We start from the raw sequence: 13502 nt of genomic DNA on the forward strand, positions 1-13502 counted from the left end.
CAGCAGTAAAAACAGCAGTCTCTTAAAAAAAAAAAAAAAAAACGGTTTCATCTCAGACTCCGAACACTTCCCATTCAGCTAGGCATAGGTCTGTTTGGTTTGTAATGAGGTCTTTAGGGGGGGGGGGTTTGTCTTCTATTCTTTCGTGATAATGAATGAAAGCAGTGCCAGGATGGAGGCTATTGAATGGCATATGGCTGTGAAACATATGGTCACAAATGATGTGAATAGAGTGCCATTGATAGTATCAATACCATAATTGAGTCATTTTTGAATTAAAGGTCAACATTCATTCATCCATGAATTGGGCTCATCGTTGCTACATGACACCCAGCTTAATGTAGGCCTAATAACCACTGTTAGACACCAAACACCCATTTTAATGAAGCTATTTCTATGCCTGCCACAGTATGGACGTGGTTAGAGTCATATTGAGTATTGTAAAGTAGTGGAAGTTGCGGTTAGATGTGAATTAGCATGTAGTGCATCATATCATGTTTTAAGGCTTAGATACAGGGGCTCTAGGCAGGGTTTTTTTTTTATCACCATGGAAACTGAGTTCCTCACAGGGGAACATTCCGGCACACTGAGCCTAGTCCAGATGTGAGACTCCAGCAAACCATCACGCATCATTTATGCAGCCATGTTCTTGACAGGAAGATGGGCTGAGGTGGTAGCTGCTGGGGGGTCTCAATGGAATAGATGAATTATGCAGTCGTACGTTTTGTCTTGGTACACCAAGCAAGTCTTCCCTTTTTAAGGAAGGAAGGGCTCAGTGTCAATTTGTCCATACTCGACTTATCCCCTCAGCCTTTTGTATCCTTTGAAAAAAGGATTCACGCTGTTTCCCCTATCTGTCCACGCTCGTCTCTGCCAGCCGGTTGTTCATGATGCCAAGGGCGCCCACCCCTCCTGAGAATCCGTTCTGACGTGAATTGGAGCTGGACTGGCGCGGGTGCCCGATGGCCATCTCTGAAAGCTGCTTCTGCATAATTGCCAGATTCACCTGCATAATAGGAAAAGGAGATCAAGAAATCAACCAACGAGGACATTTTTTTGCCGTCTGTTTGGAACGTACGGTACGTGCAACTGGTGAAGACTTGCGAAACAAGGATTAAGACAATGTGTTGGCGTCAGGCACATCTGATTTCACAGGTGTGAAACCAGCTGGTGTTTTTTTCTTTTTCTTTTTTTATCCGTTCCTTTTGGTGTGTTGATTTATGTGAACAAAGACGACAAATACTGAACAAGTGAGACTGACATAAACCAGATATTTACTCTCCCACACACCAACTTTTCCCTTTCATTTTTCACCCTACAAAGCAATGTGTAGACAAGTGCTGTTCAACGCTGTTTTACATGTGTTTAGTCAATATTAAATTAAACGGGATGGAGCTGATTTACACAATTGTGTGTAGTTTTAGCCACGCTAGCAGCATGACTCTAGGGGTGTCGATCTGTCGATCCACCTATTGGAGGGATTTCCATTATATTGTGTGTAGACATAAAGCCGTAGTGGGCGAAGCAGCCTATTTAATTTGGTGATCCCTTGATTTTTTACTGTGGCACCACTTTGAGATTTCATTTTTAGTGAAACGTCTCAACAAATATTGGATGAATTGCAATGAAATATGTTACAGACCTTCGTGTTTCCCTTCAGAATTAATTTTAATAACTCTGTTGATCCACCTGATATTTCATCTAGTCAATCTAATCTAATCTAGCCTGGGAACCACACAAATTTGACAAGCTCATGTTTCATTTGCCCTGGCAGCTACGTCTGGGCCCCTGACCCGTTGGACAGATTTCCAGCCGGCCAGGCCCTGGACGGACCAAAATACAACGGTTTATCTCACGTGGGGTGGGTTTAAGATGATGACTGATAGAGCAGCGTCATGCTTGAACGTATTTACCGAACGTAGTTACTGACGCATTGTCCGTCCAGCGCAATTTACCAGGCCCACGAAACTCTGATCAAACTGTCAAACTAGGCAACGCTGATCATCTCTCTTTCTCCTTCGCCGCTGTCTGTCAGCTGCTTATTGTTCACCTTCTTCTAAATTACTAGAAACACCAAAGCAGAACCAGAAAACCCAAGATGTTATAAATTTGGTGTTGCTCCATTATTTCGGAGACAGGAAGTGTCGGCGATTGTCGGATATTCTGTCGAATAAACAAGCGACCGTCTCAGTTGTGTGACATGTGTTTACAGTGTTTGGTCCGTTTGACAAAGTGCAGTGTGAAAGCAAAACAAACTTCATCCCCCCAACACTAGAATTCAATGGTGTTTTAAGCCCCCAACGTCTCCTTCCAGGCAGCGCTGCGACCGTTGACTTCAAGGCACCTAACCCTAACCTTAACCATAACCATAACCATAACCATAACCATAACCATAACCATAACCATTGCCTAATCCTAGTGGCAGCGTTGCCTGGAAGGAGACGTTGGGGGATTAAAACACTCGATAAACCCCCCAAATTGCACCCAGTCCACCGAACTATAGGTGTGAAAGCGCCCCTGATTGCATAAAAATGGTACACCATTGTGCTCATCTTAAATGTCTGGACCACTGACCAAGACTGTAATATCTATAAAGATAGAGATTGGGGATCTGTTTCTAATAATTCTTGAACCCCGTGCATTCAGATAAAGTGTAACACCAATTTAATGCCTCAAGGATTATAACTAATTTCAAATTCCTGTTGCCACTAAAGTCGATAGATCATCAATGTTCAGCGGTCCCTGACTGAAAATGAAAAGGTCAGTGCGTTCCATTGTGCAGCAGCAACATTCCAACTTCAAGGTTCAAGGTTTGAGGTTAATTTATTTATTGTCATTGTACAACACAGGGTTGCGCAACAAAATGTAATTGTAGTGCCTTTATGCTACGTATAAGAAAAGTACGAGTGTGGAGGATGAGGTGGAGTTTAGGAGTCTCACAGCCTGGAGGAAGGAAGGTGCTCTTTACTCTGGTGGTACAGCAGCGGATACTTTTGTTTTGCCAGACGTTTGTTTTGCAGCAGAGTGAACAGGCTGTTGCCGGGGCGGGTATTGTCTTTTAGTATCCTTTTGGGCTCTATGAAATGTCTAGTCTCTTAGTTCTCTTATTCCTCTCTCCGTAAGGACAATATGTACAAAACCACTTTCTCTGACTCCACATGCTATTCATGTAGGGCTCTGATGTCAGCCAGTTCTGAAGCTGAATCAAACTTTGGAGCTGTTCTTTGTATTTCAAACAGGGGACAACCACATTGTGTTGGCGTTTTGTAAGTATTCTAAATGTCACATCTTTTAATCGGCATTATGCGTATGCTGTAGAAAAACAAGAGTCAACAAATGGCTGTGTGAGGCTGTACTGAGCCACAGCTGTGCTTTGAGCTTAGTGCTAATGTCCGCATGCTAACATTTTAGCTATAGACTGTATAAAATATGGACGTACATTAGTCTCCGGGATGTCACCCGAAGGTTTCTGAAGAGCCAAAATGAAGCTCAAAGTGGGCGGCTCCCGGTGGCTCCGGCCATTGCCATCTTGGCTGTGAATCCAAAAATAGGCAAAAAGGTGGGGCGTGGATAGAGCTGAGGGCAGGATGAATGAAGCCTACAGTCTATGCTCACGTCCTGTGACGGCAGCCACCTGTCACTCAAAGCGAACCGCTCTTTATTATGCACAACTTTAAGCCCCTACAGTTGTCATGAAGGGGGAACTTAGCTATATATATTATTATATATTTTGTACCAGGCTGTAAACATGTTAAATTCTGTTGTAAATTTTGCCATTTTAACATGGGGCATATGGGGATTATTATTTTTTTTATTATTATGGAGCCAGCCTCAAGTGACCACTCGATGAACTGCAGTTTTTAGCACTTCCGCATTTGCTTTATTTTTCAGCACTGGAGATTGACGCCTAATATGAGCATGCAGTTGCTAAATAGCATTTACTTAAACAATTGAACAGGGTGGGGGAGTTAAAAATAGAGATGGTCCGATACCAGTTTTTGCTTCCCAATACCGATTCCGATACCTGAACTTGCGTATCGGCCGATACTGAGTACCGATCCGAGACCAGTGTGTCATATATTTTATTATGTTTTAACAACTGTATACTACTGTCCCTGTATGGATGTGATATGATTTCTATCTTTGTTGTTGGTCTGGCTCAGGTTAAACTCTTTGTGAAACATGAACAAACACAAAAAATGAATGCCACAGAACTTTCTTTTATTATCCAGTTTTTACAGTCAGTTATAACGGAAAAAGATTGTAAATAAACTACTTTAATGTAGATTTTCTTTAGGGCTTTATTACGTGGTATCGGATCAGTGCATAAACTCCAGTACTTCCCGATACCGATACCAGCGTTTTAGGCAGTATCGGAACCGATACCGATACTGGTATCGGTATCGGAACATCTCTAGTTAAAAAGTACCAGTAATGTATTTAATTCCTCAAACTAATGCTGTGATACTAAAATAGTTATTTTTAGAGATTATTTTTGGGGCATTTTTAGGCCTTTATTGACAGGACAGCAGAAGACATGAAAGGGGAGAGAGAGAGGGGGAATGACATGCAGCAAAGGGCCGCAGGGCAGAGTCGAACCCGGGCCCGCTGCGTCAAGGAGTAAACCTCTATACATGGGCGCCCGCTCTACCAACTGAGATATCCGGGCACCCAACACACTATTTTTTAAGATACTAATGCAGTTCGGAAGTGCTGTTCGGAAGTGCTGCTCACAGCGTTCTCGAGAACCGCTATTTCAGTCGACTTTACAGTCGACACTGCACTCCCTTGGGTCCCCAGCAACACACCCGCCAAGTGTGAAGTAGATACACACACACAAACACAAACACAAACACACACACACACACATGCACACACACACACACACACACACACACACACACACACTCACAGAGATTCCTTGCCTTATAGTTAGATGGTCATCTAGGATGTTTGTAAGTCTACAGTAACACGTTTCCATATCTTAATGGTTGCTCTTTGGGCTAATGGTTTTACACCAGTTTGTTTACATCCTTCCAGCATCACACCATTCACATAATTTTCTCAGTCAAAACCTTTGGGCTTTTTAAGCTGAATAATCATAAGGTGTGAAAATTCACCTTTTTCCCCCCTCCAGTTTACTATTATCCTGCGGTGAGTAAGCACAGTTTTGACATTCAACAGGTCACACTGCTAATTTGTCTCGTCTGAAAAATAGGGTAGCAGTTATGGAAATGTATGAACAATTGACACCTCGGAGTGGCTTCAAGGGCTGTTGAAGGGATGACAGCAAGGGAGCCAGGCCATTGGTATTCAGATACATTTTACACATAATAGGAATATACGCTAGAAAACAGCAGCAACAACCAACCTCTACTTACCGATATTTGTCTACATGAGGTCCTTATTAAAATATTAACCATACTATATAACCTTTGTTACTATTATTGAGCTTGCATATTTTAATTATATTTAGATAATAACTAAAATGATTTAACATTGGTTTCAATAATAGGAAGTACCCACAGGCCGTAATATGATGTGGATAAGATTATTTTTTGGGGCTTTTCCCTTTATTCGATAGTGACAGTGGATAGACAGGAAAGGGGGAGAGAAAGAGAGGATGACACGCAGCGAAGGGCCGCAGGTCGGATTCAAACCCGGGCCGCTGCAAAGGACTCAGCCTACACGGGGCGCACGCTCTTACTGGGTGAGTTAGAGGCCGCCACGTAATATGATATGCTGTGGTTCGTAACTTCTCTCTCGGGTGAAAAAACCTTGCACGTCCAAAACCGTTGTTTTTTCAGGAAATGAAAAAAAGGCTAACTTGAAAATATTTTATTGAGCTTTTTTAGCTCAATATGTTTATTAAGTGTTTTCAAAGTAGTATAATACAAAAGGGCAAAGATTAGGAGTAAAATAATATGCCTTATTGAGCTTTTTTTTTTTTATCTCAGACGAAATCAGACTCAATCGCCTTGTCTCTGTTTAAATATTTATACAACCTACAGACCGATATCTTTGAGATACGAGGTTTCTGCCCGACAGCGACAATATGGAGTTTCTGCATTGACAACTGTGCAGGAAAGCTGCAATAGAGCATTCCAAATTCAATACAGCTTATAATGATTGATATGACGAAGAGCAGGGTGAATAAGGAGTTAATGGCCAAAGTGAGCTACGGGGAAATAAAATGACTGACTCAATGTCCTTTCTGCTACTCATGTGAGCAGTCTGACCAAATTATTCTGGGAGATAACTAAATATCGTGTGCATAATAACACACGTGACTACATTAGACAGGTGGAACAGAACACAACCTGCCCCCCGCCCTGAAGCTCTCACCTTGTTGGCGGCCAGGAAGTCCCTCATGGAGATCATCTCCCCAGACATCCTGCGCCCATTGTCAGTCTCGCTCTCATTGATGGCGTCTGTCTCGATGGAGGGGTCCCTGCGGGCGCGCAGGTGGCCCGGGGCCACCACGTTCCGCCGCGGGTGCCGGTGCGGGTGATGACCCCTCCTGGGGAAACAGCAGCGGCAGGGGGCCTCCAGCCTCCTCAGCAGCCAGTTGAGGACCTGCTTGATGACGATGGAGATGATGTTGAAGAGGGAGTAGATGCAGCAGACGCCGGTGAGGATGAAGAAGAAGTTGCCCAGGCGATACGCGACCGTGGCGTGGCCCTCGTAGACGGCCCGCTGGCTGCTCACCATGTCGCCGAAGCCGATGGTGCTGAAGGCCACGAAGCAGAAGTAGAGCGAGTCCAGGTAGCCCCAGCCCTCGGCCGCCGAGTACATGAGCGAGGCGCAGCAGGACACCAAGATGGCCGCCGCTCCCAGAATGAGCATGACGCAGTAGACCGAAGGCTTCCAGCCGGCCAGATCTTCCCCTTTCCCCCCACCACTTCCTCCAACTTCGCCTGCTCTGTTCCCCTCCGAGACCTGCCGGCCATTCGGTGCGAGCACAGCTTTGTTGTGGCGTCGCTGGTGACAGGACTTGAGGACGACGGCGATGACGGTGATGACGCGCTCCAGAAAGAGGTTGAAGAAGAGGATGGTGGCCGCGCAGCCGAGCAGGCCGTAGAACATCAGGAAGACTTTTCCTCCAATGGTGGCAGGAGTGGTCATCCCAAACCCTGGGATACACACAAACACAGTACGCAATAAGTAGACATTGACACAGTAATGGTAGTACAGGCTCAAAAAGAATCTACACTGAGAGTAGCTGAACGACTTGTCCTTCGCAGGTGTGTGTCTGAATAAAAGGATAGAATTAATTGCGTAAAAGCATTACCGTCCCTTGAAAAGGCTTACTCAATTTCCCCATTTTATTTCACTGACATGCACACACACACACACACACACACACACACACACTTGGTGTGAGGAGACGAGTGTGTCCGTCAGTCTCCAGCTGCTTTTATTTACCTTTTAAACCAAAGTCACATTGTCTCTGTCATTAACAAAGATAGCTATTACTGTTCTCCTCTTCTTGGGAGGAAATTAAACTCACACAACTGCCTCGATCTACTGGGTTGCCATTGGTGACGCGCTCTCTCTCTCTCTCTCTTTTTATCACTCACTCACTTTAGGAGCTGAGGGGGTTTTCAGTCCAAGCACATCACGGCAATCAGTCCCAACGACTAACATTTTGACTGTATTCCCTACAGTCACTTGGCAAGTAAAAGAGCCACTGGGGCCACTATTCACATCTCATTTTAATCATTATCTTCTATTTGTAAAAGTAAGAACCCATTAAAATGCATTTATAAACTGAGACGTGGGTTGTGTGTGACTTCTCCTCTGTCTCTTGTGAACTGACAGATGAACAAAATGGGAGTCAAAGGTCTTCCCATCGACAGCACCACTCTCGGCGAGTTTTTATCCCTCATTTAACACTGAAAGCTCAGTGATGCACCGTCTGTCTACGTGTCTTGTTGGTTTGACATTGGAAATTTGAACACATACTGTAATTGCCGCGGCAATTACACAGTTACGTGCACCGTCTTTTGTAGCTGCTGTAATTTCTTACAACGTAAGAGCCCTTTTCACTAGCGAAACAAAGCTATAAACATTTCTCTATCTCATGTCATGAAAAACATACTCGGAGGATTTGATTGTCTCCACTTTCGGATTTGTTCCCAAGGCGCTAATTGAGCTGGAGAAAACGACGATAAAGCCAAATGGGATGGGGTGGGTCACGCTTAATATAAATAATGCATGGTTCTGCAAAACAGGGAAAAGCACATAACCCTCTACAAAGCCGATGATCCGCTGTGGAGCAACTATGCTCGGACCAGAGCTGTTCGGTCCAATCAAATTGTCAGGGCGGGCTTTATACGCTGATGGACAGATGATCAACAGTAACGTAATCAACCGCGTCACCAAAAGAGTGCTTGGGTTGAATTTGTTTACAACTGCGTTGCTCTGATTGGTTGTAGGTCTATCCATTTGAGTGCGGAGGCATTTTCTTTCCTGGTTCGGTTGAAACACGCCCCATAATCACAGCCCAACGGAGCAGTATCAGACAATGTCAGGCTACATAATTTGTGTAGTGAATTCAAAACGCTTTGTTTTTGAATTTGTGAAAAAAACACATGGCCGTAGTTGCAAAATCGACCTACAATGTAAAAGTAAACTGCTCAGATTGTGTTTTGCGTGTTTGAGGCTCTGAATCGATTGGCTGTTCCTTGCCAAAATGCACCTTGGGAGGCATAGTTTACTTTTATGTATACAGACATGTACATTCCCCTTTATTTTAATTTATCTATCAAAGAGCCATTTATTTTCTAACACAGTTGTTAATCTTTTGTACTGATGATTCAACCTGAGAGATGTCCATTCCGATCCAAGCTGCAGAAGTGCTCCAACTGTGGATCACCTCACACTGTCAAGGGGGGGGGATAATTAATGGGACTTTTACTTCCAAAACCAGGGTCACCCAAAATACCTCCTCCAACTTCACAACATTTCCCAATTCATCAAACTATTGCTTTACATTTTAAAAGTAAACCAATATATGCAACGTATGCATATCATACATTATAATATATATTGTCACCAACTAAAAATCTAACTTTCTTTTGCTATTCGCTCAAGTATCTACGTCAGCGGAACTCTAAATGCGAGGACTTATGTGCATGTGTTCTGACCATGCATACATAAAAGCTGTAATGCTCCCTTGTACAGTTCAATGGGTTCATCCAAGCTCTGATGCACGCAATCCTCTGCCTGTGAGGGGCTTTCCCTTAAACTGCTGTACATATGTACTCCAAAAACGGAGAGATTAAAGTGTTAGATGAAAAAGAAGACGAAGAGCATAAAGAGTGATCGCTCAAAACTGATGAGAGTTGGCGTAAATTCAACAATAGAACATGTGTCTGATTGCTGACTGGATTCACAAGCGGGATGTTACAGCATACACCATCTCTGCAGAAGGACCTTGTAGTATTTGTAATCAGTGATTGTGGAGCCATTATGTCAAAGCATTGGGAAGCTGTCTGCGTGCCTTTTTTTCATGTCACTGACATTTCTCTTAGGAGGCTGCTTGAATGCTACTTGATGAGACGTGGTAAAGTTTGTGATAAAAAAAAAAACATCAGCATGTTGTCTTCACTGCTCTGTCAGAGGTCTCGGGAACGTGCAGAAGAGCTGCTAGTAAATTGTCTAGGAAATTGTCAGTGGCTTTAGGAATCACGGGAGAATCACGGGAACAATATTGCGATCACCTCTCCTTTTAGGCCACCATCAATCACAATGTGTCCGTTAAAGTAGAGCTGCAAGGATTAATCGATTAATCGATAACTTGTCGACAATTAAATGAATTGCCAACGACTTGGATAATTGATTAATTGGTTTGAGTAATTCTTTACGATTCCTGCTTCTTGAATGTGAATATTTTCTGGTTTCTTCACTCCTCTGTGACAATGAAGTGAACGTACAAAGTATTTGAATTGTGGACAAAACAAGACATTTGAGTTCTTTCGAAAACACCGATTGACAATTTTCGGACATTTTGTAGACCAAACAACTAATCGATTAATCGAGAAAACAGTTGAGAGATTAATCGATTAATCGACCATGAAAATAATCGTTAGTTGCAGACCTACATTAAAGAACTTGATACAGTCCTTCATCAACAATACTCAACAAGCCCATGTAATCAAAGGGCCCGTCAAACTGTCAACCATATGAATCAGCTCAAACCAATCACAGATGTTGAAAAAGAAGTACCCATCAGGTACTGGGAAGAGAAAAACAGTAAGAAAAAAACAGAGTGTGCAGGTACAAATCAGAGGTATTGACACTGTGTGTAACAGCGCTACTGGTTCCATGGATGTCTCTGTTTCTCTACTCTGTCTGACACACTGACACCGATGCCTCTGGTGCTCTCAGGCGGCCCTGGACACAGCCAGTGCTGAAATGGAAAAATGGTTGCCAAGGAGAAATCTTGCTCTGATCCAACCATGAAATTGATTTTTGTTTCAGTCTAGTCTGGTTTAGTCTCACATTGCCAGACCTTCCTCCACAGCGCCGCGGAGGAGGGTCTGGCTAGTCCACACAGCATTCCGGGATGGGAGAAAAACGTGCTCTGGTTTTATTGGCATTTCTTTAAACCAATCACAATCGTCTTGGGCGGCAGAAATCCAGTGTAATTTCCATAGACAGTGAAGTCAATTAGAAGCACTTTTCCGGTGAGCGCTGAGCGTTACTACGCAGCCTCCAACTGAGCTTGACGACGTAGATGTGACGTGAGCAACCTGTCTGAAAGTTGTAGGTCTTCTGGTAGCTGTGCCAAGAGAAATCTCAATCATTCCCAATCTTGCAGAGATACCGAAGTATTTCCAATCCATCAAAACGTTGCTGAAATATTTTTGTTCTGATGCTTTTCATGGACTCTCTATGGGCTTCTCCCTTGACTGTATGGCTCCATGTCCCGCCAATTGCCTGCGAGCTTCTCCTGACTATACAGTAATTTCTCTACTGTGCGACAGAAAGTTGCGTGGGTATGACACAATCGTTAGCCTATTTTTACAAAAACGTCTGCTACGGAGCCATAACGTGGGATACAAGGTAATGGAGCCTTTTATACATTGTCGTGTTTCTTTAGAAATAAACAATGGACAAATAGAGTCTTTAAACGCTTCAGATGTAAAGTTATTCGCTGTCAAAGTGATGCCTAAATGAATGGGAGTCAATGGAATGCTAGCTGAAGGTGTTGGCTTGTTAGCCTCAGAATATCCCCATAGGAGGTACACTTTCCGGATGCTCGCTCACCCCCTTGGTAATTTCTGGCATCAACGGAGCAAACCCGGAAGTGGAACGTCATGGTGGTTGAACCTACTAAATCAAGTGCTAAGACATGCGTAAGACATGTTGAACTGCCGATGATGCTTTAAAAATAACTTGAATTGGATCTCTTATCTAGGGCTGCCCCCTCTTAGTTGATTAGTCAACTAATCGGTCGCTTTGGTCTTTTTGTATGCTTTTGCATGCTGAATGAATGCATTTGCCACTTTGCACACATATATGGTCATTTTTAATCCTAAATTATATTTAGTTATTGTATGTTTGCTGTCCGAGTTTGTTTTTGCACTGCACTGTATGCTGAGCCACATCTGAGACGATTTTCTGCCATGACAGACAAAAACCTTTTCTGAATCTGAATATCCAAGAAACTTATGAGCGCATTTCTGGTAAACACAAGATTTAAAAGGTGCTGCAGGATGACTCTTTGTGGAAAAACTCTGTGTTACAGATGGTAAATGGATGGCATTCACATTGTGCTTTTAGGCTTAACGACCACTCAAAGCGCACCGATCTGTCGAGTGAATCAACTAATCGATTAGTCAGAAAAACCAGATGAGTGTTAGTCGACTAAAGATTTCTTTAGCTGAGGTCAGCCCTACACTTAAAAATAAACAGACAGTAGGCCTACATGAAGAGATAAGATGTAGTAGTGTGTATGCTGGCTCACTACATGGCTCACCAATCAAACTACCAGAGCCACTGTAAATACTTCTGCTGTGACAAGTCAAACATCAACCACACTCAAGTTTGATTAAGCCCAACCTGGCTTCTAACATTCCTCCAGCACAAAATACAGTCATAGGGTAAGTTATTTTTTCATTTTTGGCTCGTGGAAAGTGAGTAATTAATAACCTTGATATCGGAGACTTTGAGTGGTTGCAAAAGATGGAGAACTATGCAAGACAAAGACATTTGTTATAGTGAGTCACATTAAGTTGTAATAACACGCAAATGAACACACACACACACACACACACACAAGTTCATAACTGACGACGGTCTCAAAGAGATAAGAAGTTGTGGATTTTAAAATGTACTATACGTTTACAGAAAAGAAGAAGAAAAAGATGATAGCGCTTGGCGCAGAAAACTGCATTTGACGCTGTTTTTAAAATGCCTGTTTCTCTCCATCTCACCAATGGTTGACACCACAGTTCCCACGAAGTAAAAAGCGCCGGTGAAGTCCCACCGAGGTCTGATCGTGTCCACGCGGATGCCCGCCACGTTCGCCTCCTCGTAGTTCCTGAGGAAGTTATTCAGGTCTTTCTTACTCAGGTTGTACTTGTGGCTGAACTGCTCGAACCTCTGCGCCCAGCGCTCGTTGGCCTCGCGCTCCTTGGGCTGCTCCAGCGCGGAGAAGACTGCGGCCCCACACAGGAGGTAAATGACGATGAACAACGCCAGCAACAGAAACCTCGCGTTATCCTCGTTTATGGGACCGGAGCCGCAGCAGCAGCCGCTCCTACATGCCATTATGTTGCTGTTATTGTCCCCGTTGTGAAGCTGCAGCGAGGGACCTGTGGCATGGTTAGCCTCGAATACCAAAAAAATAAAATAATAATAATAATAAAAATAAAAAAACGCACAGTCCTCGGGCAAAATAAACGTTGACAAGATTTTTAGTTTTTTACGACAGAAAAGTCCTGCGCATTATAAGCAAATTGTTGTTCAGGCAGGTTATGATCGAGTTCTCCCAAGGCTGTGGATTTGGCATTTTTTTTTTGTTGTTGTTGCTCACGAAGCTTCTATGTGCAGTCCAAGTCTAAACCGTTAATCCAAAACGCGTCCACATATCACGACCCATTACTTCATCTCCAGCGGCTGCGGTCTTAAGGTCTGGGTTGCTAAGATGCTCAGAGAGGAGGAGAGAGCCGCGCGGCAACTTGTGGATGCAGAGAGGCGTCCTGTTGTGCTCTCATGTCCTATCTCTCCAAAGAAAAGTCTCCACCCCTGCGCGCGCCGTTTTACGCACAGCAGGATTGACCACAAACATATGGATGAACTTACAGCCTCTGTCCATTCATCACTATATGCGAAGTGTATTTAGTCAGATCTGTCAAATTTCCAATCCAAAGTCCAATCCAATTTCCCCTAGTTCGTAAAAAAAAAAAAAAAGAAAAGAAGGCCGAATCAGATCATGAGTCCAGGTATTAAAAATGTTCGACCCGCAACCCAACTTTGGAGGTTTGATTCTG

At 43.5% G+C, this 13502-nt stretch overlaps 1 protein-coding gene across 1 annotated transcript; it reads right to left on the reverse strand.

Annotated features, from left to right (window-relative positions):
- Positions 1-13096, reverse strand: kcnk13b (potassium channel, subfamily K, member 13b). Its single transcript, XM_039781106.1, has 3 exons — positions 12444-13096; positions 6346-7133; positions 1-1006 (listed from the first exon to the last, which is right to left on the reverse strand). The coding sequence occupies exons 1-3, from the start codon at positions 12778-12780 to the stop codon at positions 851-853; spliced, it is 1281 nt and encodes a 426-aa protein (XP_039637040.1). The 5' UTR covers positions 12781-13096; the 3' UTR covers positions 1-850.
- Positions 13097-13502: the final 406 nt, after the last annotated feature.

The sequence above is a fragment of the Perca fluviatilis genome, chromosome 18 (assembly GCF_010015445.1).
Source record: "Perca fluviatilis chromosome 18, GENO_Pfluv_1.0, whole genome shotgun sequence".
NCBI classification, from domain to species: domain Eukaryota; kingdom Metazoa; phylum Chordata; class Actinopteri; order Perciformes; family Percidae; genus Perca; species Perca fluviatilis.

What these genes read in the sequence shown, in the direction of transcription:
- kcnk13b (XM_039781106.1), bottom strand. Translation starts at nt 12,780, where the DNA reads ATGGCATGTAGGAGCGGCTGCTGCTGCGGCTCCGGTCCCATAAACGAG. An exon ending in AACTGTGGTGTCAACCATTG is followed by an intron (nt 7,134 to 12,443) that starts GTGAGATGGAGA and finishes TGTGTATCCCAG; the next exon opens with GGTTTGGGATGACCACTCCT. An exon ending in ACTTCCTGGCCGCCAACAAG is followed by an intron (nt 1,007 to 6,345) that starts GTGAGAGCTTCA and finishes CCTATTATGCAG; the next exon opens with GTGAATCTGGCAATTATGCA.